The sequence below is a fragment of the Stegostoma tigrinum genome, chromosome 20, assembly GCF_030684315.1.
Source record: "Stegostoma tigrinum isolate sSteTig4 chromosome 20, sSteTig4.hap1, whole genome shotgun sequence".
Classification (NCBI taxonomy): domain Eukaryota; kingdom Metazoa; phylum Chordata; class Chondrichthyes; order Orectolobiformes; family Stegostomatidae; genus Stegostoma; species Stegostoma tigrinum.
The window spans coordinates 31,916,065-31,942,701 of NC_081373.1; the positions used below are offsets into that span (position 1 = coordinate 31,916,065).

General features: G+C 40.2%; 1 protein-coding gene across 3 annotated transcripts in view; it reads right to left on the bottom strand.

The window, feature by feature from the left end:
* Positions 1 to 26,637, bottom strand: part of LOC125461867 (disintegrin and metalloproteinase domain-containing protein 12) — a 354,472-nt gene that overhangs the window by 37,032 nt on the left and 290,803 nt on the right. For all 3 annotated transcript variants that reach the window (XM_059653083.1, XM_059653082.1, XM_059653084.1), the window contains 5 exons: positions 16,545 to 16,722; positions 15,716 to 15,805; positions 10,292 to 10,487; positions 7,752 to 7,860; positions 1,883 to 2,081 (listed from right to left, as the gene is read on the bottom strand). In XM_059653083.1, coding sequence (XP_059509066.1) covers positions 1,883 to 2,081; positions 7,752 to 7,860; positions 10,292 to 10,487; positions 15,716 to 15,805; positions 16,545 to 16,722 — 772 coding nt within the window. The remainder of the gene's footprint in view (positions 1 to 1,882; positions 2,082 to 7,751; positions 7,861 to 10,291; positions 10,488 to 15,715; positions 15,806 to 16,544; positions 16,723 to 26,637) is intronic.

Here is a 26,637-nt window from a genome sequence, read left to right on the forward strand (position 1 = left end):
GGGTTGGTTTAATTAAGGAAATGGGATCTTATCCATCAGTTAAGAGATAGTGGGTGGCTATGTTACCTTTTTTAGGGAAGGATCTCTGCAAAAAGTATCACTCTTGTACTTAACTGGACAACAGCAGGAATTCCCCATGATCAAGGATCCTCAGAGGCAGAATAAATTTAGGACTCACGCGAAAAGTGTTTATGGTCTCAAATGGTCAATCAGATGCTGGTGGCTCCAGGTCCAGTATCATCACTTGTGCCCTGGTCACATGTGGATATTGGCAGGGCAAGGGAGAAGGGATCTGGTTGCACAGGATGTGGGGATGGGGGTCAGAAGCAGTGTTAGGGGTTTGACTCTCAGAGGCTCTACCCCTCCCCCAGATCTCTTGCTTAGGAATTGAAAACCTTTGAATGAGGGATACCAATCCCATCCTATGATCCCCTTGGGAAACCACAAGCAGCTCAGCACAGGTTTGTTTGTCTCATTTCCCACATGATAAGTCCACTCCCAAGGTGATACCATCAGCAGCAAAAAGTGAGACCGTTCATTATTAATTGCCTTCCTGCCATGGTCTTAATTGGTGTGGAGGTGGGAGTACAGCTGGGTCACCACCCATTTGTTCCTGAGTAAATTTCCTACGTCACCAACTTCCACAAAACCTGCTTTCCATTCCATCCAAAGCGTCTACAAAAAGATCAGTAGCCCCTGAAGTTACCTTCAGGGGAAATGTCCTGTGGTGCATTCCATTACAGTTCTGAGGTCAGAAGTCCAGGACACGAAGGACTGTGAGCACAAATTCTATGGCAGAGCAGATAGTAACAAATGGGCATGTGTGTTGATTTTGCACTGATATCCTGGTGAAGATTAGATGTTATGATACTTCCATTCTTCCTACACAGTAAACTTGTACTAGGCCTTATAGTAGTCCTCCCATTTAATCCTGAGTGTAGTGGCAAATGCCTTCCTGGAACTTCAGCAAAGTGTGATAAGACTCTCATAGCTGTAAGTGTTGTCTTTCAGACTGTATGAAACGTTAAATAATCAAGGTTCAGTCTGTCTTCTCAGGTAGATGCAGAATTCCCACTGAATTAATCTAAGTTGAGCTTATTTTCAGGAAAATTCTGTAAAGCCATGAGAAACAGGGGTATTCCTCTGATACTATAGTGGCTGTGAACTACCACTCAGTGTTTTGCTCCTTTTCCGTTTTCCTGGACCTTACGTGAGGCTCTCTGCCAGTGAGCCCAACATTGACGTCTTTGCTCAGAGGAGCTGCATGTGCTAGCTCAATCAGCTCTTGCAGTTCAAAGTTGATTATGCTGAAGTGGCCTAGGGAACAGCTCCTATTGGTCTAAGATAAGAAAGTGTGGAGCTGGGTGAACACAGCAGGCCAAGCAGCATCTTAGGAGCACAAAAGCTGACGTTTCGGGCTAGACCCTTCATCAGACCCTTTCTGATGAAGGGTCTAGGCCCGAAACGTCAGTTTTTGTGCTCCTAAGATGCTGCTTGGCCTGCTGTGTTCACCCAGCTCCACACTTTCTTATCTTGGATTCTCCAGCATCTGCCATTCCCAATATCTCAACTCCTATCAATCTTCATGGTTCAGGTACATGCTGACTCCACAGAGGCTAATCTACCCAATATATCTCATTAAATCACAATATTAGTCTAGGAAAATGGTCAGTGTTACGATATATACAATTACATCAAAAAATCTTGGCTAATGTTGGACCTTTACAGCTAATCAATGCTATCAATTTAGTCCTTGGTAGTAATTCCTGTTGTAATGAAAGGTTAGTTCACTCATATTTAGCAACACAAAATCCTATCTAAAGAGAATGAATGCTTATTTGAATGACGGTTCAATAAATGATTGACAATGGCTTAGACCTACCTTCCCTTCTCCACATTTGGTGCCCGTCAGCACAAGCCCTGGATCAGGCATATCATCCCCTAGATAGACATGTGTGCCACGGCACAAGATCTTTCCACCTTCTTGCAAGGGAATGTTAGTTTCTATGGAGACTGCATTTGTCCCAATGACAGGGCGGCTTGCTCCTCCCTGACATTGGATTTTTCCACACTGGGCATCTCTGTCGAGAAAAATAGACAGAATGTGTAACACATGGAGTGGAAAGGTGATGGCTACAAATTACACTTTAGAATTCACAGAATAATTAAACTTTGAGAGATTTTGTCAATCCATCGAGTTATGTTAAACATATCATTAATTGTGCCAAGATATTCAGCAATATCCAGGAATAAAAGTAAGTGACAAGTACCTTCTAATATCCTTAAACATCCTTCAAAATTTCTATTTTTTAATTAAACCATACAACACACTGAGAATTCTATTTTGTACTGATGATCACATTGAAAAGCGCATTGAATGGAGAGTACTATAGAGAAATCCAAATTAATCCCTAATTTGTAACAATCTGTAAAAGGTTTTTATATATGTTGACAGTTGTTCATGCAGCCATCGGAGGCTTCTCATTCAGTGTAACATTTCTTTCCATATTTCCCAAGCTTGTCTGTTTTGATTGACTAAGTTACAAATAGGCCTCATTCAGCTTAGTTTGTAACTTTGGAAAATGTTCAACTCGCAGTTCATTTAAGTAATGTGCAGTCTGAGCTGCCAAATCTACTAGGCAATAAATAAATGATGAGGCTCCTGTGCACTGAATAAATGATTCGGCCTCAAGTGAAGTTGTTCTTGTGTATGTGGGGACGATATTTTTGCTGAGTTGATAGCTGCTCAGGTACACATCAATATTCTGCTGGCAGAATTTATTCAGCCTTCAGCAAAAACAGTTTTAACTATTGCATTTTAAAATTTAAAAGCAAGTAATACTGTTTCTCCTAGTTAACTCCTGTATGAAAGAGCAGTGCATTTGCCTTTAAAATAAAGCTCTAATATGTTTGTTGAGCTTTACATCAAATTTGGTACAAGTTACCTCCATGAGCTGTTATGCGTATTCATTTGTTAATTTTGTTCTGGGATAAGGCTGATGCTATAAAATAGTTGTCATATACCTAAGAATTTGTCTGCAAACAAGAGACAAGCTTGTTGATCATCAGACTTTTTAAAAATATTACAATGTCTCTAAGAAGAGAAACATATTGTGTCTTTCATCCATGGGTACATTTGCTGATCGAATTTAAGGGGCTAGACTTTACAGTCAGCACTGAAGCGAAGGCACTTGCTGCTGCCACCAGAAGAAGTAGCTGCTTGCCAAGATGTGACAATATTTTGGTACAAATATCCCCTTTTCAAATGTCAGTTTGAACCTTACAGCAATTCAAGGACATCCTCAGGCATCCAGCCGCAGTAATGGCTGTAAGCAGTAAATAGCCAATCAATGTGAAGTATTCCCATAATCGGCAAACTAGGAAAATTAAAGCACCAAATTTCCTCACTTTTAATTGCAAGTTTTATAAGTGGCAAAGTAGATGCATTGGGTAGCAACATGAAATTTAGGTAAAAATTAAAACAGCTTAGCCACACTGGAAAAACAAAATACATATAGATGGAATTTCTTAACGTAACAGAGCAATATGACATTAAATAAATATAAAACTACTCTTTCAGGGCTATTAATAGCAATTGTGAACTAAGCTTGCTGTTAAAACCCAATTACACCTCAAAAAGGATAACATTTTCAAGAGTTTTAATGGCAAGACAACAAGGGTAAGAGTATATGCTCTCACTATTCAATTATTTTCATTAATTGCTATCATGGGGATTTCAATAGTTCAGGCAAAATGCAGAATCACCAAAAGCTGCTTCGGAAAATCTGGAAACAGCTTAGCACATGCAAATTCAGAAGGTGCTGTCTGAGGCTTGACAAACTTGGTTTGTTTTCAATTGAATGTTGAAGGATGAGGGGGCGACCCGAACACTGTTGACAAAATTATGAAAGACATGGATAGAATTGATAGTCCATCATTTCTCCCAAGGTCCCATCCAGTTTGTTTGGTAGGTTTGGTCAGATAGAAATGTGAATATGAAATAAGGCAAGTTGGACCATAAAAATGGCATTTAACAATCAACAACCCCTAACAATGTTCAACTTGCCACTGCCTAATGAGAATCTTTCCATGCCGCTTGGGAAAAGCATATATGGTAGAGCGTGAGATACTCCTGAAGTCAGGATAGCCACAAACTTCACCATCGTCCAAGAACTCAGACCCATATAAGATTCTGCATTAAGTCTGAAGAAAGCATGTAAACGTTACAAATGTTCATTAAAAATTGAAGACAGCAGATAGTAATTGAAAAATGAATTCACATTCCTAATGTATATGGTGAGTTTGTAAGAGATATCAAGAAATTGTGTTTTGTCCTTCAAGCACACTCTTATATAAAAACCCATCCGATGGAATCCTCCCGGCCTGGGCCATGAGAGTTAGATGTTATATCGTATCTCAGCTTCTCAGAGAAGACAACGCAGAACACTTTTCTTCTGAATTACAGAAACTGGTTGTTCAAGCTAATCTAGAAATAAAGGTCAACTCACAGGCTGTATTAACCTAAAAATTGGAAGCAAGCTCAGTTAATTGCATTCTGTTCATAGTTTTCTATTTTAAGTGTAACAAATGCTTCTTAATGTCACCATGTGGTTTGAAATATAGTTTCATGATTGCACATAACTCTAAAAACTGAGAACTCTGGAGTATCCTTATTGCTACTTTCATAAATTCATGCATAGCAATCCAGAATTGACTTGGGATATTTTCACAAAAATAAATGCTGGAATTGGTATGAAATGAGATGTTACTGCTTCAATGACTGTTCAAAAAGTAATTTTCTTGGGTCAAAAAGCTTTTTCTATTAGCTATGGAATTCAGCCACCTGGGCCCAACTGGAAACATTCTTTTCATGAAAATACCTTAAATTTAAGTGAACTCTAACTAAAATATATCTCTGTGAGAATGATGTGCAGCATTTATGTGCTCAGCCTGCAACAGAGGTTCACTGCATGCTATAATCACTAGGGGGTGCTGTAGTTGTCCAGGACACCTGCCTGATATCAGAGATAATGGGAACTACTGATGCTGGAGAATCCAAGATAATAAAGTGTGAAGCTGGATGAACACAGCAGGCCAAGCAGCATCTCAGGAGCACAAAAGCTGATGTTTTGGGCCTAGACCCTTCATCAGAGAGGGGGACGGGGTGAGGGTTCTGGAATAAATAGGGAGAGAGGGGGAGGCAGACCGAAGATGGAGAGAAAAGAAGATAGGTGGAGAGGAGAGTATAGGTGGGGAGGTAGGGAGGGGATAGGTCAGTCCAGGGAAGACAGACAGGTCAAGGAGGTGGGATGAGGTTAGTAGGTAGGAAATGGAGGTGCGGCTTGGGGTGGGAGGAAGGGTTGGGTGAGAGGAAGAACAGGTGAGGGAGGCAGAGACAGGCTGGGCTGGTTGTGTGATGCAGTGGGGGGAGGGGACGAACTGGGCTGGTTTTGGGATGCGGTGGGAGAAGGGGAGATTTTGAAGCTGGTGAAGTCCACATTGATACCATGGGGCTGCAGGGTTCCCAAGCGGAATATGAGTTGCTGTTCCTGCAACCTTTGGGTGGCATCATTGTGACACTGCAGGAGGCGCATGATGGACAAGTCATCGAAAGAATGGGAGGGGGAGTTGAAATGGTTCGCGACTGGGAGGTGCAGTTGTTTATTGCAAACCGAGCGGAGGTGTTCTGCAAAGCAGTCCCCAAGCCTCTGCTTGGTTTCCCCAATGTAGAGGAAGCCACACTGAGTACAATGGATACAGTGTGCCACATTGGCAGATGTGCAGGTGAACCTCTGCTTAATACGGAAAGTCATCTTGGGGCCTGGGATGGGGGTGAGGGAGGAGGTGTGGGGGCAAGTGTAGCACTTCCTGCGGTTGCAGGGGAAGGTGCCGGGTGTGGTGGGGTTGGAGGGCAGTGTGGAGCGAACAAGGGAATCAAGGAGAGAGTGGTCTCTCTGGAAAACTGACAAGGGTGGGGATGGAAAAATGTCTTGGGTGGTGGGGTCGGATTGTCGATGGCGGAAGTGTCGGAGGATGATGCGTTGTATCCGGAGGTTGGTGGGGTGGTGTGTGAGGACGAGGGGGATCCTCTTTGGGCGGTTGTGGCGGGGGCGGGGTGTGAGGGATGTGTTGCGGGAAATGCGGGAGACGCGGTCAAAGGCGTTCTCGACCACTGTGGGGGGAAAGTTGCGGTCCTTGAAGAACTTGGACATCTGGGATGTGCGGGAGTAGAAAGCCTCATCATGGGAGCAGATGCGGCGGAGGCGGAGGAATTGGGAATAGGAGATGAAATTTTTGCAGGAGGGTGGGTGGGAGAGGGTGTATTCTAGGTAGCTGTGGGAGTCGGTGGGCTTGAAATGGACATCAGTTCCTCCACCTCCGGCGCATCTGCTCCCAGGATGAAGCATTTCACAAGTAACATACAAGTGAAGCTTGTGAAAAACCTTGCTGCAGTTCAATCAACAATTTCTTTAGATGTATGGAGTGTGCTTATAACCTTGCTCATACCTACTTTTGCTACAATCTAACTTCCAGACCTTTGCATTTCCTCACAAATTATGATAATTGGAAGTTAAATTGAAAACATTCCACTGACAAGCATCCTGTTGCATAAAATGTTAATAAAGATACCTTCTCTATATCAGTACAGAAATTAGTTTCTTTGAGTGCAATACAATGGTGGTCACTGTAAATAACCAGAAAATGGGTAACCTAAGCAAAGCATCGAGGATCTTAGGACTTGAAATGTCAACTCTGTTTTCTCTCCACAAATGCTGCCAGACCTGCTGAGTTTCCACAGCAGTTCTTATTTCTGTTTGCTTCAGATCTCCAGTATCCACAATCCATTGTTTTGTTGTATCAATCTGAACTGCTGTGGGAAAATGAAACAATCATATTCGCTAGTTGGTGTTGGCTCCTGAAGGAATCTGGAGCTATCCTTTGGAAATCTGATCTAAGCTGCATGGAAAATCAGGCAGTAATGTAGGCAAAAACACTAAAGTTCTGCAGAAATTTGGGAATCAGAGTTGGATATCCATATCAGATTTTCTGGGAACTTGAATAAGTGGATAAACAGCGCTATCGCACTAATAGAAAATTAGACATTGTAGAGATAGCGCTAACGTTAGCCTTTGGAAATTTAGATATCATGGATGTAAAGTAAATTCAGATTGGATATACATATTCAATTAATTTTTAAGGAATAACGATTTTGCCATTGCAGAAAATCAAGTCTGGTGGAAAATTAAATGCTGGTTACAAATAATATAACTGACATTGCTTGAAAATTGATCCTTTTGGTTCTAAACAGAGCATCATTTACTATGGGCCTTTGAGTCAATCAGTTACACAAGAGTGTATAAGAGTCAAACAGATCACGGATACACTGCTCCTAGGTCACAGATGAAATAAGGTGGAAGAGTTATATCACAACTAAATAAAAAATAAAACAGGCCTCTACTTTCTAGTTTACTTAAATTTATACTAATCTAAAATTCTCATAACACATAAGAGGTACTAATTCTTCAAAGATGAAATCCTCCATTCATGGGGCAGGCAACATATATTAAACTCATACATATAACAAAAACAAGTGATGTGTGCTAAGTAGGGAGCAGATCTAAAGAAGAAGATTAAAAACATAGGGCTAATTGGAAGTTTGTACAAGTTTCTGTACTTTTGCATGTCTTTATTTACATCAATTTACAGAGTGGAAACTGTTTGTGTCTTGCAAAGATAAAAGATGTTTGTACCTGATGTCACATTTTGCAAACAGACCAGTCGAGTCCTTCCCACAATTACCATATGGGTCACCTGCTGAGTTAACTCTTTCAAAGCAGATTGCAGGGGCAGGTTTGGCACCTAAAGGAGTTGGAACAATTTTGGTTACTTTTATGAATACTTTTCCGGGCGCATAAAGTGCTAAGAAATGGAACTACCTCTCATTTTATACCAAAGACAGAAGTAAACTGGTGAATTATGAAAAAAATACTCTTCACTTATTAGAAAAGTTTTGTGTACAGATTTCATAAAACATTAAATCTGATTTACTACCATTGAATACAGAGGTTAAGCTTTTCAAATCTATTCAGAACAACCTCTGATCAAAATGAACCGAAGAAATATGTCATGAACCATTCATTCCTCACTCAGTTCAAGTCCACACCAAGGTAATATATGTTTCAAATTTCTCTCCAGCTGGAGCTAATAACATTTCATTAATATCGGTCTCCTTGTGTAGAAAGTCTGACCATTAGCCATAAGTAGCACAACCCTTTCTCTAATGATCCTCTATAACAATTATACCGAAATTCAGAATTATGCATTTCTCAACTTTTGTGGTAGCTGCTTCAGGTGGGCATTTGATCTTAGATGAGAAATTGATGATGATGTAACGATACCCTCAGAGAAGCTTCATGATATGTGCTAGGTTCTAATTCATGATGTATCATAGATTTTTGTCTCTGAAACCACACAGCAGGGATGTTCTAGTTTGTATTTGGTTTGCAGAGATAGTGTGCTTTCACAAATGTAGTAGGCAAAGCTAGCTTAACAGGGAGGTTAACCTAGGGTCCTTCACACATGTCCAAACATTTAGTTTAAGAGCTTCATGTGTAGAATGTTGGCAGTACATTATATTATTCTCTCTCCATCAAGTTAATGATAGTAAATATTTATAATAATTTAATTATAAAAAGTAAGAGTTGAAGTAGAACCATTATAAATTAGAATGATTTGACTTCTCTCATATAAGTTAACCAAGTTATTGGAAGTTTTTGAAAGAATAATGTGTGTTGTGCATAAAGGCAAGCTTGTATTGAATTTCCAAAAGGCTTTTGACAAGCTTGTACGTAAAAGGTTATTACGCAGAAGATGAGTTCATGGTATAGGGGACAACATATTATCACAGTAAATGATAGGATGTCAGGCAGAAGACAAGTTTGCATAAAAGGGTCGTTTTCAGATTGATAGCATGTGAATGAGTGAGGTCCCTCAATGTCTGTGTTGAGCCCATAATGTATTACAATTTATTTCAATGACTTGAAGAACAAGTGGCTAAATTTGCAGATGGCAGAAAGATAGTTAGGAAAGTGCGCTGTGAAAAAGACACAGCTAGGATACATAAATAGGTTAGTGAATGGATAAAAACTTGGCAGATGGAGTATTATGGTCAGAAAATGTAAAGTTGTTCACTTTGGCATTAAGAATGAAAAGCAATGTATTCCTTAAGTGAAACAAGTGCATAGAGGTTGGTATCCCATCACCAAGTCACCCTTTATTTACATGTGCAAAGTACAAGGGCTGTAACCAGCCAGCTGAAAGACAGTGCCTAGACTGAAGAGACTGCCTGAATCTCCTGTTTACATCGGGGTCAGCCAGGGCTTCCCGATTGGCCCAGGTTAACAACCCTAATCAAGAATCTCATAGCCAATAAGATCCATCTGGCCAGGATTCCAATCACTACATCAGGCTTCACTTGAACTGCAGAATTTCAGGTGCAGAGGGATTGACACAGTGTGTAGTATGCAGGTATAGCAATTAATTAAGAAGCGTAAGGGGATGCTACTCTTTATTAACTGAGAAAATGAACATAATAGTAAGGATGTTATGCTTCAGTCATGCAGGGCATTGGTGAGATCACATCTCAAATACTGAGCGCAGTTTTGATCTCCTTATTTAACAAATGATATAAATTTGTTAGAGGTAGTTCAGTGGACATTTACTAGATTGATACATAGAATGAGCAAATTATTTTACAAGGAAAGGTTGGTTAGGCTGCAACTGTTTTCACTATATTTTTGAAGAGTGAGGGATGATTTATTTGAATTTGATAAGATCCTGAATGGTCTTGACAAGTTGAAGTTGGAAAGGATGTTTCTCCTTGTTGCTGAGTCCACAGCCAAGAACTACTTTACAATTAGGGGTGATCCTTGTAGAACAGTGAGGAAAGGAATGCTTTTCTTAGAAAAGTTGGAACTCTACCTCAGAAGCTGATGAAGAAGGTTTCAAATAATATTTTTAAGATAGAGGTAGATAGATTCTTGTTTGGCAAGGGAATCAAAGGTTATCAGAGATAGATATGAAATCAGAACACAATCAGATCAATCATGATCTTATTGAATAACATAGCATGCTTGAAGGGTTGAATTGTCTATTCTGCTCCTAAGTAATATGTACACTATGACATTGTAAAGGGATCAGATCCTTAATAGCAATTTTAACGTCTTGACTTGAATACACACAAAAATATTTTCTATGCTGTATGATAGTTAGATTTACAATCACAATTTACCTGGTCCCCAAAGAGTAATACACTGTTGCTCATGGGTCTGACATATCCCATTGTAACAGTAACCATCCTTCTTATGACAGGGTTGCCCATCATGCAGATACACATTAGCTGGACACTGAGCATTTGTTCCAGTGCAAAATTCAGGCAGATCACAAGAATTGCTGGAATCTCGGCAAGGGGTTCCTGGTGGCTTTAGCTGTAAATATACATTATCAAAAAAAAAGTCAATGAGCTGAAAGTTATACCATGTATTTTAAAATTTTGAAAATAGAATGAAAGTCACTCACTGATATAACTAAATTTACAGTACGTGTTAATCTCAACATTTTACATAGAATCAATAAATATGTTAAGCAAATTTAAAGTGGCTATATTTAAATAGAGGCAATAATATTGGATGACAATGGGAGTAAATTCTATTGAGATTCATGCAAGTCTCTTGTGCCCCAAGACCATTTTTCTGGGGTTTCTGTGCATCTACTATGAAAAATATGATAAATGGACAGATGAACGCATCTGATAATTCATTCTCAAGTGTTGCATATTCATCATTATTACTTCCTACACAGCATCCTACATATGACAGTATTAACTTGCTGGACTTATAATCCAGGACACTGACTAATAATAGTAAACACAAACTCCAATTCCACTGCGGCAGTTTGAGAATTAGAATTTAATCTTTTTTTTATTTGCTCATGGGTTGTGGATGAAGGAAGCAGTTATTGCTTGTCTCCAACTGCCCTTGAGAAGGTGTTGATGAACAGCATTTTTGCACTGCTGCAGTCCATGTGGTATGAATACATCCACTGCACTGACAGAAAAGAAGTTCCAGAATTTTGACCCACAACTGCATCCTCATTGTAGCCATATATAGGTAAAAAATGCATACCCATGATATTCACATTGGGGAATGAAATAAAAATTGATAGGTTTCTATCATTACAAGGCAACAGGATAATGGAAAGAAAGTTTAAATGGCTTTGCAAAAATTATTTTGGAGGGAGACTTTGCAGCAATATCCATCGTAGGTATGCTGTCCTTTAAAAAAAAGTGAGGCAACAACATGCAAGTAACTGGGGATCTGACTGACTCTTTGAGCTTATTGAGGTTTTAGAGCCCTTTAGCAACAGTCATCTCCCACCCTGACATTTCCCCAGCAGTCAGCTTCCAAGCACATTTGGCAACACTGGAAAGAACCCACTGAAATTATTCAAATAAATCTAGAAAATTTATTACAGCATTGAATCAGGCCACATGTGGCATCACATTTATAACAGCACAGAAGGTCTTATCGCACTGTGGTAGTATTCCTGACTCCGCAGTCCTACCTCAGGACTTGAGGTAAGTTATGTCATAACGTGGCCAAACAGATTGAATAGCAACTTATAAATCCTTCAGATGAAAGTGTGGCAGCTGGTAAGAGTGAGAGAATTTCCTGGCCAGCCTGAACCATGTGGTAGCTGCAGGGCCACAGCCTCACAGGTTAAAAAACTCTATGAGCAGTCTCCTGCCATGATCAAAATGCATACTAACTCTGAGGGGCTACTACACACACTTCTAGCAGCATTTCTACCAAAACTTGGATGGAATGATTTTTCTGGCAGTTTGCATAATGGAAATAATTGCCATTAAAATTAAGTGAAACCGCTGGCTGTGATTTTCAGGTATTGTTACTAATACAAATGCCATGCCCTCCCTAGCCAAATTATAGCCCTCATTTCCGCTATAAACAGATTGAATGAAGATACATGGAAGGGTCACATTGTGTATGATTAATTTCTTTTCTTCTATTAGACTTCTAAGGGTTTAATTTTCCAGCTTTGCAGCACCAGCAGAGGCCCTCATATGCTGGCAAAACATCTCAGAAATTTGAAAATATGCTATACTCTGTTTACCTCTCCATCAACTTAAGTGGTAGCAAATTTGTGCCTTTTTCATACTCAAATATCTATACACAGTAATAATGGTTGAATTTCTGCACGGTAGCAGCATGAAAGTGGAAAGTTATCTCATATTGATCTTATAACCTGTTACAGAATTAGAACACTCTTACACCAGTCTGCTACTCTATATTTTATTGTACTAAATGGATAAAGATTATAAATTAACTAAAAACCTTTCCTTTCATAGCTGATCTTTGACTTGTCCTCTAGATGTCCCCAGTGAATCAGTTATTAATTGGGCTGCAGTTTTCCTGGGTTCCACTTCAACTCAGGCTTCCATCAGCTTTACCTTTAGTGCCAATGAAGCTGAAACTTGACAAAACTTGTCACTCTTATTAAAAACATTGATCTCATCTCGAACTTGGCCACAGAGGAGCAAAGTAAGCAAAGTAAACTACTACATTTCAAGCAGCCATTGGAACAATGAAAACACTTGCAGTGATATTGAAGGCCATGCTTAATGGCAAAGTAGAGAAAGAGCACAATTTAATCAATACACTTTGGAGAAGATGAAAATGTTACTTTCTAAGGATGTGGAATAAAACTTAAAAAAGGGAGAGATGGAAGCAAAAAACATAAACAACAATATTAGAAATCTGAAAACAAAAACAGAAAAATAAACAAAATATACTCAGTAAGTTGGGCAGGATTTGAAGAGTAATTGAGGCTCATCAGTCAACCATTGAGTCTTAAAGTCTTCAATAGACCGGAAGATATTAAAGATGAGTACTATTTGAAAAAAGAACAGAGCCCCACAAGTCCTTTTAAAATCTTTCTCTTCTAACCTTACTCTCTAGTTTTGGACTCTCCATGAAAAATACCACAGCTATTCACCCTATCCATGCCCTTCATGATTTCATAAACCTCTATAAGGTCACCACTCAGTCTCCAATGCTCCAGGGACAAAAACTCCACCCTATTCAGCCTCTCTCAATAAGTCAACCACTCCAGTCCTGGCAACATTCCTGTAAGTCTTGTCTTCATCCTCTCAAGTTTAACAACATTCTTCCTGGAGAAGGATGACCAGAATTGTATGCAATATTCTCAAAGTGGCTCTACAAAAGTCTTGTACAGCCACAACATGACGTCCCAACTCCCACACTCAATGTTCTGATGAATGAAAGCAAGTGTGCCAAATGTCTTCGCCACCTGTCTATTTGCGATTATACTTTCAAGCAAATATGCACCTGCAGCCCTTGGACTCTTTGTTCAGCAACACTCCCCAAGGCCCTACCATTAGTTATATAAATCCTGCCCTGGTTTGCCTTACCAAAATGCAACACCTCACATTTATTTAAATTAATCTCTATCTGCCACTCCTCGTCCCTTGGCCAACTGATCAAGGTTCTGTCGTACTCTGAAATAATCTTCTTCACTGTTCACTATACCCCCTACTTTGGTGTCATCTGGAAATTTACTAACCAGACCTCCTACGTTCAAATCCAAATCATTTATATAAATGATGAAAAGCAGTGCAGCCAGCACTGATCCTTGTGGCTGGTCACGGGCCTCCAGTCTGAAAAGCAACCAACTACCATCACCTCTGTCTCATATCTTCAAGCCAATTTTGTATTCAATTGGCTATGACTCCTGGATCCCATGCAATCTAATTTTACTAACCAGTCTACCACACAGGACCTTGTCAAGCTTTCCTTTCCTGAGTGCTGATGGCTGATTTCTGTTTCTTCACAGATGCTGCTTGATCTGTTTAGTATTTCCATGATAGAAATGAGATCAGTCTATAATGGATGGCATAGAAACTTTTCACGTGTTTAACACATACAAGCTAATTTACTTATATTCATATCTCATTCTTAGGCCACAGAGGTTGAGGTTGAGCTGTTCCCAGTCATTTAACAATGTTGCTACGTGACTGAACACCAGCAGTTGCGTGACTAACATAAATGAGTGTTTCCTCCACCCTAAGGGAGGGTCAGTGTATCTACAGTACATTGTGACTTTCCTAAGGGTTGAAGAAGGACAAGGAATGTGATCTACTGAGTTTAGAAGATATATGTGATGCCTTGGTGTTGTGTTTGTGGACAGGAAGCAAATTAGGCAAGATCATTTCTAGGTGTGTACAGCTATTAGAGGTAAACTTCACCTGCTTTGTGTTCAAATTGCTATCTATAACCAAAATTGTCTCACCTTGTTGCCTGGCCTGGCATTCCAACCAAAATCATAAATCCACTCTGTCAGAATTCACAAACGTGGATCCAAATGCCTTGTCAGGCAGAATGTTTTACCAATGCAGTGCAACAGTCTTCTTTTGATTGAGTTTCTCTTTATCCTACAGTGTGTTCTACATCTATTCATTATCCAATAAATTCAATTCATTCTGAATCTCTATCTCATATCATTTTATGTGCAGTGAGCAGAATGTAATGACTCCTGTAGAGTGGATCTAGAGGCAGTGGGTGGGGGGAGGGGTCAAAGTAATTGGGCAGAAAGGAGTGGGGTGGTGATCCCAATGCCTTCCTTTTCCATTCCCTTTTGATTTAATTCAGGGCAGAAAGGCTATCCTGCCTGGAAGCCAATCAAGGGTCTTAGGCAACCATAGAATCATAGAACCTGAAATAACTGCAGATGCTGTAAATCAGAAACAAAAAGAACGTTGCTGGAAAAGCTCAGCAGGTCTGACAGGACCTGAGAAGCAAAAAACAGAGTTAAAGTTTCAGGTCCGGTGACCCTTCTTCAGGATCATAGAATCCCTACAGTATGGAACCAGGCCCTTCGGCCCAACAAGGCCACACCGCCCCTCACAGCATCCATTCCCCTAGCTGTTCCCTGTCACCTACCCAATCTACGGAATCCCTGAACACTCTGAGCAAGTTAGTATGGCCAATCCACATAGCTTCCACATCTTTAGACTGAGGGAGGAAGCCAGAGCACCTGGCAGAAATCCACACAGACACAGGTAGCATGTGCAAACTCCACACAGACAGTTGCCCGAAGGTGGAACTGAACCTGGGTCCCTGGCACTGTGAGGCAGCAGTGCTAATCACTGAGCCACCATGCCACCCCTTCAGGTCTCCTCTTCCCACTGTCACTGAGGCCAGAAAGGGACACCCCATCAAACCCATCCCACTTAACTCTGAGGCTCCATCTCTGATCTTCCTCATGGCCACAACTCTGCACTGGCTCTGATCACCACCAGTGATGGCATTCACTGATGAACGGAGAACTGATTGGTCAGAAGCTCTGCAGGAAGGATGTCCATCCTGCACCAGAATTTTGAGAGAGAAAAATTTCCTTCACATGAGCCGAGAGGCTCAAAAGAAGGAATAAATCCCACCAGTCATCCTGAAAACGTCCAGGACAATGTTGCTACCATCAGGTATTTCTGCCATGTCTATTAAATTCTGGTCAGCTTTAGAGATATGTGTTTATGAAGGTTCATGATTTAAAAACTGAAGATATAAAAATGTACATTTTTTGAGAGAGAGAAGTGAGCCAAGTTCTCAAAAGATTCTATTACCTTACAGTCTTCGCAGCAAAGTCCATGCGCACAAACTGCTTCAGGCTTCAGAGTGCAGGCGCTTGCATTACAGCAGGGATTGGTACATTCCTCAAAGAAAGCAGATTTATTTATGTCTATACATTTCTATTCGATAATCAAATCAATAGACATTACAAAAACGTTTTGACTTGTAACTATTATTCGATAACAGTGCACAAACGCCTGTCTGCATACAATGAAAGATACAAATCTCGATAATTTTGAGTCATTTCCTAAAAAAAGTAATCTATTGATAGGATTGTCTGAACTATTCTGCATGCTACATTCAGATTTTCATTTATCCCATACGAGTGGTGACTGGTAAATGCAATGTCATAAATGAGCTCATTTGATTGGCTGATAACATTTTGAAAAACAGAACAAACTCACTGAATGTGTTGAATCCAGATATCTCACCAAAACTTGATCATCAATTCAAACCACGTGCTACAACATCTTCCTAATGTGATAGTTGACAATTTCACCCAGAACTTCTCAAAGATATCACTATTTTTTGCCGCTACCAGTATTAGGATATGGTCAGATTGTATGCTTTATTTATTTCTCTAAAGAAAGGCCGTGTAGTCCATCATTATCTGTTTGGCCAGCTAAAATTGAATTACCCTAATACTTCTAGCGTCTGTTGCTCATTCTATTACTGCAGGATTTTGGCCATTCGCATTTCTATTCTCCACTTATTTTGTGATAAACTTCTGCACAGAATTAAGCTTGACACTCATCCCCAAAGAGTGAATTGCAAATTGTACAAGACTAAGAAACAGATTTAGTGCCTCTTTCATTGCCTTACTTCTAGTTCACCACAGTCACACTCCTCGCCCTCTTCCACGTATCCATTGCCACATTTTTGCCCACCATAGAGCTCTTTTACTTCTGGCATGTTGAAGAGGCACATTCCAACTCCCTTTTCCAGGCTACTGTCCAGGTCTTTCTTGCTACAGCTGCTGAAGACTGTGGGAAAAGGATAGCTAAAAAGAAAACAGGGGCAAGCCTAAGTGTGCAAGTCAATGCAATGGCATTTGTTACATCCTCTTTCTTCTTTATCAGTTTACATAAATAGCAACAGGATACACATTGTAAAGAAAGGAAAGACTAGTTAATTAACCTATTTGGTTTGAAAACTAAGTTTTCGGGCTTAACTTTGCAAACAACATGCAGCATTTGCTATAACATGTACAATTTGGACTGGGATCATCGGCAGAAGATTAGAATATTTCACATAATGCTGATGTTCACAACTAAAACACACTGAATCAATTCCCAATGGTTGCTGCAGTATTTAAAAAACACAATGTTGTCTAAAGCTCACCTTAATGCCTAAATCTAATAGGCTGAATTTTCCCAAAAATCAACAAACTTGATTTTGAGAAGTTTCACTGCAGTTCTCACCCTGAGCTCCAGTGCATTATCTCATACTACTTTCCATAGCTCGCCTCAATAAGCACACCTCTACAGTGCTAGTCTTGCACTATATGAAACAGTGGCGTAGTACTTGCTGCTAACAGCACCTTCTGGGATTTGTGCCAACACCACCAACTTTAAAGCTCAGCTGTGCACAAAACCAAACGCTGCTGGACAGGGATAACAAGGTGTAGAGCTGGATGAACACAGCAGGCCAAGCAGCATCAGAGGAGCAGGAAGGCTGACATTTTGGGCCTAGATCCATTTCTCAAGAAGGGTCTAGGCCCAAAACGTCAGCCTTCCTGCTCCTCTGATGCTGCTTGGCCTGCTATGTTCATCCAGCTCTACACTTTATTATCTCAGGTTCTCCAGCATCTGCAGTTCCTACTATCTCTCCTGCTAGACAGGAATAGCCTTTTATAGTAGACAGAGTTGGGGGTGGGGATGAGAAAAGAAAACCTCTGCAGGTACATAGATGACATGGATGACACTGTTGTCAGAATATTCCGATTGTAAATATATTGGCACTTTATATTATCACCTATCTGATTGAGCATTACTGTTGCTGCAGATACAAGAATGAAGCTAGCCATCCTCAGCTTGTCTACACTTTCCTTCATGCCCATCATAGCATAACATTTTATTATTGCTCAATGTAGAAGCATTACTTTACTGTAGCCCTGAAAATGTCGTTCAAGTTAACCTATGAAACAACAGGAGAGGAGAAAGAAGAAACAAAAAAGCTGCATTTATTTCTGGGAGCAAATGGGGGGTGCTTGTCTTTCAAACAACAATAAATTTACAGTCACTGAATGATGTCTTCACCCAACTGAGATCTACTGAAAGTGGTGTCAATTAAATTGTGTCTGTTTCTGTGCCCAGAGCTACACTGGATTATCACAGTGAAGGTGATGTTCATCTTGCTCAGTCTCCTTACTGGAACACTCCTGTCACTGCCCCAACTCCTCACTGTCCTTCACATCTCATCTTTACCTGCTCGTGTCTGGTGAGTACTGCAAGCCTCCTCCCCCAAACTGAGCCAAAGATCGGTACTTCGTCTTCAGGAGGCCAATCGTCTGCTCCCTGATGGTCTTGGTTGAAGAGTGGCTGCATAGTAGTTATGTTCAGAGTCTGTCACAGGATTGCATAACAAAGCCAATAGCCATGTTTGCACATGGTACCCCTTGTCTCTATTCCTGTCATGCATTTGGCCTTTGAAATCAAGCAGATGAGAACTACCATGGATACAGGCATAAGGGCAGCTTCAGATTACCTGTTGCACACTTCTACAAAGTGATACCATTGATCACAAATGATTTGAACGTTGCCCAAATGTAATGTGTGTAAAGTGATTGCTGAGATCAGACATTGCCTTTGATTGACTGAAGCAACACCAATTAACCTTGACTGTGGACTATACTCATTAGACTTTGAGACATGGTCTTTTGATTGAAGCTAATTTGGTGTGTGTGCCACATAGGCTGCTTGTGTAGCATGGTGCTTTACATAGCCATCCGCTTGACTGTTCATTGTTGCCAAACATGGCAATCTGCTTGGCTTTGTGCCCGTGCTAAAAGGCAAGGAAAGGCTAGTGCGAACATCAAGTAGGCACAAGGTAGTCTCATCTGTTATGAGTGCCAGCTAAGAGCCCTGACGTGGACTTCATTCCTAATATGAGACCAGTTCCTGTCCCTGTGTATAAGATGGCCTGGGAGAGATAGTGTGCTCCAGTGCTGTATTGAAGTGGTGAGCCTCATTATAAGTGAATCTGAGATGTGTCAGAATGATAGAGTGAGGCCTTTGCTTGTCTGATCCCTACTTCTGTAGACAGGGAGGGGTAATGAGATCAGGCTGTTGCTATTAATGGAGCATGCCCTGAGGTATAAGAGAATGCTGGCCAAGGTGGATGCCTGGATAAGATGCTGGCAAGCTACAGCTATCAGGCACCTATTCAAGGCTTTCATGTCAGAAATTGCCACTGTCTCTTCATAGTCTGGGGAAATACTGCCATGCATGTAAATCAGGTCAGTTTAGATAATAATGAGATATTAATACATACAATAGACCACTCACCGCTCACGAGCAAGATTCTGATCTGACTGCCTAGGCCTTAGGTTGAAATTCAGAGTTTTTTTTGTCTCAATGTGAGAATCTTATTTCTCCAATCATGCTACCTTTTCCCAATTGCCCATGTTGACTAAATTAAATTCAAAATAAGAGTTAAACTATTACGTGTATCTACTCAGGTCACCGTCACTTATATATTCACAAGTACAACTCTATAAATCCAATCAGAAGTACCAGTAACTCACTGGGATTACAACTTAAACTAAAATCATAATCTATATCTATCTCAATCCATTGCATCTGAATTGCATCAAGTATGCTATTTAGAACAAATTTTAATTAAAGGAACATGATTTATCAAAAGACATTTATGGGAACACATTTCCATTGACAAAAAGTCACCATCCAGATCCTTGCGTTGCTGTACATCTTTGATATAGCGTACCATATAATCATATAACAAGTTATAAAAACTATTACAAATGTACAATTAAATTATTATGAAAAATACATTCTTCCAATAAACATTACTATCCCTTGTCTCAAAACCTTAAATCATTTTTGCATTTTTGAAAGTGTCAAGTTTCAATATTTGTGGGCCACTGCACAGACATGACCTCTGCATTACTTGTCGCAGTAATAGACCTTGTGCATAACCTGTATTTCATTCAGCATTTAAACTCCAGATTAAAAATGTGAGAGAATGTGTGCACGTGTATTGTGCATATGTTTCCTTGTTTCCTTTTGCTCTTTTCATTTTTAAATGTTGTTCACCTGTATTCTTTTAAAGTTCTGATGAATGTTCCACATCTTTTCACAGACTTTGACTGATCTGCTAAGCATTTCCAGCACTTTTGGGTTTGTTCTTAACGTATTATTGTTTTCTAATTCCCTCCTGTCAATTCTTGTGCACTTTTAATTGAGTCCATATTGTTCAAACTGTGGAAAATAGGCACAGTATTTGTAGATTAAGTATTTTGTTACAAGTACAACTAACAATCTTGAGAACAAAGCTTTCTGGACAGCAGAAATGTAACACTTGATGATGACGCAGATGTCTTTTTTCTACATTAAAGGGACTACATTACATAAATTTAACTTGTTTTAGTTAGAAATGGGCTAACCTGAGAACATTTCTGAATGTTCACATAATCATAAGTGGAATTTAAACTAAATTCTTGATATGAAAGTTACAGATCAGTTTAAAGATTTCACTCACCATGAACTTTGTCCTTTCTGAGTACATGTGTTCAGACAGACTCTAATGTTATACCTGTCTTCTCATCAGATTCCTGCTGTTATTACAGGTAATAAGTAACCAGATGTTCTTACTGGCAGGGCCACAGGAACATTGAATGTATAAGTTAGTATAGTTTTTTTTTGCTTTAAGTTTTCTCAAGTCCTATTGGCCTGATTATTAATGTGCCTCAATGTGTTCTACAAGTTTAATAGGAGGAGGGAAAGGGAGATTATTTAAGCACTTGATGAAAATAGGTATGTCTGTTATTCCTAACAATCTTGCTGTACTATTCAGTTTGGTTATGGAGTTTTACTGATAACTTTGTGTGATAGAATTTCTTCTCTACAAGTTGATACATGACTGCACTGTTTTCCCTAGTGGTCTAAAAAACTTGGTGCATTGTTTGATTCACTTCAAAAATTAGGACTGTTGAAGCCTCAAAGTTAGCTGAAAGGAATCAGACTGATGTGAAGTATCTAATGGAACAAATAAAAAAAATACTATAAAGGTCATAACAAAGTGAGGAACAAGACTAAAATAAATGGACATGTTTTCCTGCCTTCGAAATCTAAAACATCTCAGAATAAGAAGTCCATTATTCAGGGCTGTGAGGAGGAGAAATGCATCACTCGAAGGTACTGTTGGTCTTTGAAGTTCTCTGCCTGAGAGGGTTGTGAATGCACCATACTGAATATATTTAAGGCTGATATTGACAGATTTTTGGACTCTCAGGGAATCAAGGAATATTGGGAAGGGGAGGGAGTGGAGCTGAATCCAAAGATCTGCCAAGCTCGTATGGATCAAAGGAGCAGGCTAAATAGGCCATGAAGTCTATTCCTACTCATATTACTTATGGTTGGGAGTAGCCCCTCCCTGGGCGTGGTGTGGAAGGTAGTGAGGAGGGCAAATAATTGTGTTGGTTAGCACCAGAGAGACACTCGCAACCTCACAAGCTATTTTTCACTTGAGAAAATCTTTGCTACCACGATTGGTCGCTGAAGGACCTTAATTCACCAAGGGCTCAACTGTCCTGGCAGACAGGAGAATCATGTTGTTGGAAACCAGTGGGGTATGCCTGCCATGTTGGGCAGTGGAAGGGGGCTCCACTTGCCACATCTTGCCTTGCTCTCAGCATTCCCTGATCCCCACCTTCTCTCGAGAGACAGGGTAAAACTCCAGTGGCAAGGTTCCCGGTTGATCAAGCTGCTTGACAGCCACCCCTTTGAGTATCTATTGAGTGATTGAGAAAGCTCACTGATGGGAGCAGAGACTTAAACATCTCTAAGTTCACCCATCCTCACATCTAATGCAAAGGGCACTAAATCTTGGCCTCTGTTCTTATATCAGGGAATGCAGATATAAAATATGAACATAAAGGCCCATTAAAAATAAAGTAAAAGAAACTGCAAATAAATTAGATGTATACTTTTCATCTCATGGGCATTCAAAACTAAGATGGGCAACCTTTGAGCAGCCAGGCCTGATGAGACATTCAGGACAGATCAAGCATAAAGCATCCACACAAAGGCATAGGTGAGGAGGGGAAAGTTTAGAGGAGATGTGCAAGGCCAAGTTTTTTAAGCAGAGGATGGTAGGTGCCTGGAATTCACTGCCAGGGAAAACTTTAGAAGCAGAAATGACGGCAATGTTTAAAAAGCATTTGAACAGACAGATGAACAGGCAGGGGACAGAAAAAAAATGGACCATGTGCAGACAGATGGGATGAGTTTAGAATGGCATCATAGCTGGCATGGACATGGTGGGCCGAAGGGCTGTACTGTTCTATGTTCTAAACCAAAGTCAGGCAAGGACAAGCCCGGGCTTGCCCTAGAAAACAAGGCTGCTTTGTGTCTTGGAGTAAAGCAAGCAGATTTGCTGGCACCCCGGGTTCCTGCCATGACCACGTATGGAACGGGTTCATGCCACTGACACATCGGGGATCACACTGGACACTGTGGCCTTGACTTGAAAGAAGGATGCAGGAAGGGGGCAATAAGAAAGGACACCATGGATCAATTCTCTCAGCAAAGACACAACCTGGCCCAACAGGGGAGTTCCAACCACCTGGAAAGAGAGAGTAGATGGCCAAGTGCAAGCCCAACCTTCTTCAGAGCCAACTACACAGCCTGGCCACGTTTAAATGCATGGGTAGTATCTAGTCCTAAACAGATAGCCAGTAGTAGTTCAGGTTGTGATAAAGGCTTAAGAATGCAATTGATAGAATAATTAATGTAAGAATCAGGAGTTTTATCATGAGAGAGTAAGGTTTTACACAAAGTTCATCTCTCTGGGCCCTTTTGTGACTTTAGTGTATTTTGTGAATAAAATTAAGTTGAATTGTAAGTTGACACTGACCCTTTTGTCCACCTGTCAAGTATAGTATGCAAGTAAATGAGGTTATGTCAAAACTAGTTGAAGTTTCCAAAGAATGGACAACACGACAATGTTGTCCACACTTTGGACAAAAATAAAAAAAAGATGGGAGATCTGAAGGCATGGATCGAGAGCAAACAACAATATACATCTGGTACATGGCAATATAAAAAAAGGGCTGATGACCAAAGCTGTAGGTTATTATTTAATTGTAAAGAACTCAGAAAGAAAGAATAGAGGAGCAAATTACTGCAGATGCTGGAATCTGTACTGAAAGCAACATATGCTGAAGACCACAGTGTGTCAGACAGCATCCATGTATAGATAGCATGCAAACGTTTCAAGTCCAGGTAACTCTTCATCAGAGCTAGAAGGATGCAGCAAGTAGGGAAAAGAAGGGACACCTCAGAAGAAAGAGCATAGGTGTTTATTAATTTGAATAATACAATGATAGTTAGAAAGTGAGACAATAACAGAATATTAACACAATTAACAGAATACAATTAAGAGAAGCAGAATATATGAGGACTGAAATAAAAGATGAGAAAAAAATTGGTCCTGATAATTGGAGCATTTCGCATACCATTTAATAATGGAAAGGATGTAGAGGAAGAAATATGTATACAATTATATTAAATCATTGAAGGACATAGAATAATAATCATAGGGAGTTTTAACTACTGCCAAATTCTCCTAATAAAAGACCTAAAATGAACAGAGTTTTCCAATGCATTCAGGCCTCCCTTTTTATCCATTTTGTAAAAATCCCAATGAGAGCAGGAGCACTGCTGGATCTCCTATTGAGAAAAATACTGGAACAGCTAAGGAATGAAAAAGTATGGGGATCGGAAATTGGCTTGCTGAAAGAAGACAGAGGGTGGTAGTTGATGGGAAATGTTCATCCTGGAGATCAGTTACTAGTGGTGTACCGCAAAGGTCAGTGTTGGGCCCACTGCTGTTTGTAATTTTTATAAATGACCTGGATGAGGGCGTAGAAGGATGGGTTAGTAAATTTGCAGATGACACTAAGGTCGGTGGAGTTGTGGATAGTGATGAAGGATGCTGTAGGTTGCAGAGAGGCATAGATAAGCTGCAGAGTTGGGCTGAGAGGTGGCAAATGGAGATTAATGCAGACAAGTGTGAGGTGATGCACTTTGGTAGGAGTAACTGGAAGGCAAAGTACAAGGCTAATGGTAAGATTCTTAGCAGTGTAGATGAGCAGAGAGATCTCGGTGTCCATGTATACAGATCCTTGAAAGTTGCCACCCAGGTTGACAGGGCTGTTAAGAATGTATACAGTGTTTTAGCTTTTATTAATAGAGGAATCGAGTTCCGGAACCAAGAGGTTATGGTGAAGCTGCACAAAGCTCTGGTGCGGCCGCACTTGGAGTATTGTGTACAGTTCTGGTCACCGCATTATAAGGAGGATGTGGAAGCTTTGGAAAGGGTGCAGAGGAGATTTACTAGGATGTTGCCTGGTATGGAGGGAAGGTCTTACGAGGAAAGGCTGAGGGACTTGAGGCTGTTTTCATTAGAGAGAAGAAGGTTAAGAGGTGACTTAATTGAAACACATAAAATAATCAGAGGGTTAGATAGGGTGGATAGGGAGAGCCTTTTTCCTAGGATGGTGATGGCGAGCATGAGGTGGCATAGCTTTAAATTGAGGGGTGAAAGATATAGGACAGATGTCAGAGGTAGTTTCTTTACTCAGAGAGTAGTAAGGGAATGGAACGCTTTGGCTGCAACGGTAGTAGATTCGCCAACTTCAGGTACATTTAAGTCGTCATTGGATAAGCATATGGACGTACATGGAATAGTGTAGGTTAGATGGGCTTGAGATTGGTATGACAGGTCGGCACAACATCGAGGGCCGAAGGGCCTGTACTGTGCTGTAATGTTCTATGTTCTATGTTCTATTAAGCGACAGTAATCGCAACATAATAGGGTTTAAGGGAGTGATTCAGAAAAATGCAAGTAAAATAAATGCCAAGGTAATACATTGGAGAAGTGCTAATTTGATGTGAAACGGAATGAAACTAAGGAATGTACACTGGCAATAAATACGGTGAAACACAGAAATAGAATGGCAATGGGAAATATTTATACCAGCGATCATGAGGATCAAAGGCATGCAGCCCACTAAAAAAAGTACAAACTTTCCTGTAATTTAGGTGAGTAAAGAAATAAGGAAAAAATTAATACTAAAAGAAAAGGTATACACTAAGGACACAAATAGCAGAGGAAAACATAAAATGATTAAGAAAGAAACAAAATACAGAAGGCAGACAGAAATTATTAAATTAAGTTACCATGGAATATAAAAATGAATAGTAAAGTGTTCTATGGACACACAAAAATAAATGTCAGGCTAGAGATAGGGCATTGGACATGGGCACACACAAGAGTGACTGAGATCAGTAAAGTTCACAGGACCAGAGGCTTGAAAGCGCAGTAAGAGTGTAATCAGCAACTGAGATCAGTGGGTGAGGATAAACAGAGACAGAGAGAGAAAACAAAATCTATCAAGGTGCGATGTCATATGTGGGCAGGTAGTTGTTTCATGGGTACTGTAATAAAATTACAGTTACTTTATGAAATAAATAGCTTCACTACTAGGCAATTATATAAGTAAAAACATACTGAATGAATAAAATTTTAAATTAAGTAAATTAGCCTTGGATTTAATTATCTGTTATTTTAAGTCTTGTTCTCAGTCTGACTTTTCTCTTGATAACCTGCTGTAGTGTTTCATTGAATCTTGACATGATCTGAAGGAATAGTGTCCCATCTTTCAACTGGTCACTTTACTGCTTGCCAGAATCAACAGCGAGTTCAGTGATTTCAGATTCTAACTTCCCTCATTGCATTTCCTTTGCTGGTGTAGATTTCTCAGCCTTGTTTTTTCTCTTCTTTTGTTTTCAGTGAGCAGACTCCTTCACTCTTCCACTAGACAGATGCTTCTATTTCTTTGTTTATCTCATATCCAGAGAATGTGGCATAAAACCAACACAAAATAAAAACAACATAGTAATGTTAATTTCCAAGGCGGACTGGAAGTTGGCGTGGGGTGAGATGGGGTGGAGGTGGCATAGGGTAGATAGGGACTTATAATAGTCTCCAGATGTATGTCCCTGATTTAAGCATTTTACTGAGTGCTGGCAGCTTTCCAGGATGGAATCAATGGGTATATGATTTTTCAGCTTTGACTGTAGGCCAGGAGGAGCAGGATTGTCTTCCCCAGCCCACCAAGAAAATTTATTAACCTCCTTGTAACTCAAACACCGTGGTCACTAAAGTGACTCCAAACCCTAAGCCACTTTGTTGCCTCCAGTTCCATCTTTCTGGGAAAACTTTCACTCATGTCCCTTCTGTTGCATGACCCCTTCCTTCTGCATGGCCCCCAGTTGTGACCTGATGCCACAGAGCTTCCAGCCGAATAGCTAGACAGCCTTTTGGTCTGGCTGTCTGGGTGGTCGACACCATTGGGTTGCGATTAGGAGCTGTGTTAAATTTTCTGGGATTACATTGCCTGCCTGCCTGCGCACACAACACTTCCTCATAAATATCAAGGCGAATGTCTGAAAACATTTTCAAGTCTATTTCTAAACATCAATTAATTATTGCTATATTCAACACACCTACCTTATTTCCAATATCTACAAGAAAAAATTGAGCTTTAATCTGAAACGTTATTTTCACAAGATGCATAAAATGACTTTCCAACAAGGAAAGCCATATGATAAAGATTTAATGCTATTGTGATCTATGACAGATTTGAGGCATGGCCAGGATAGATTGACAA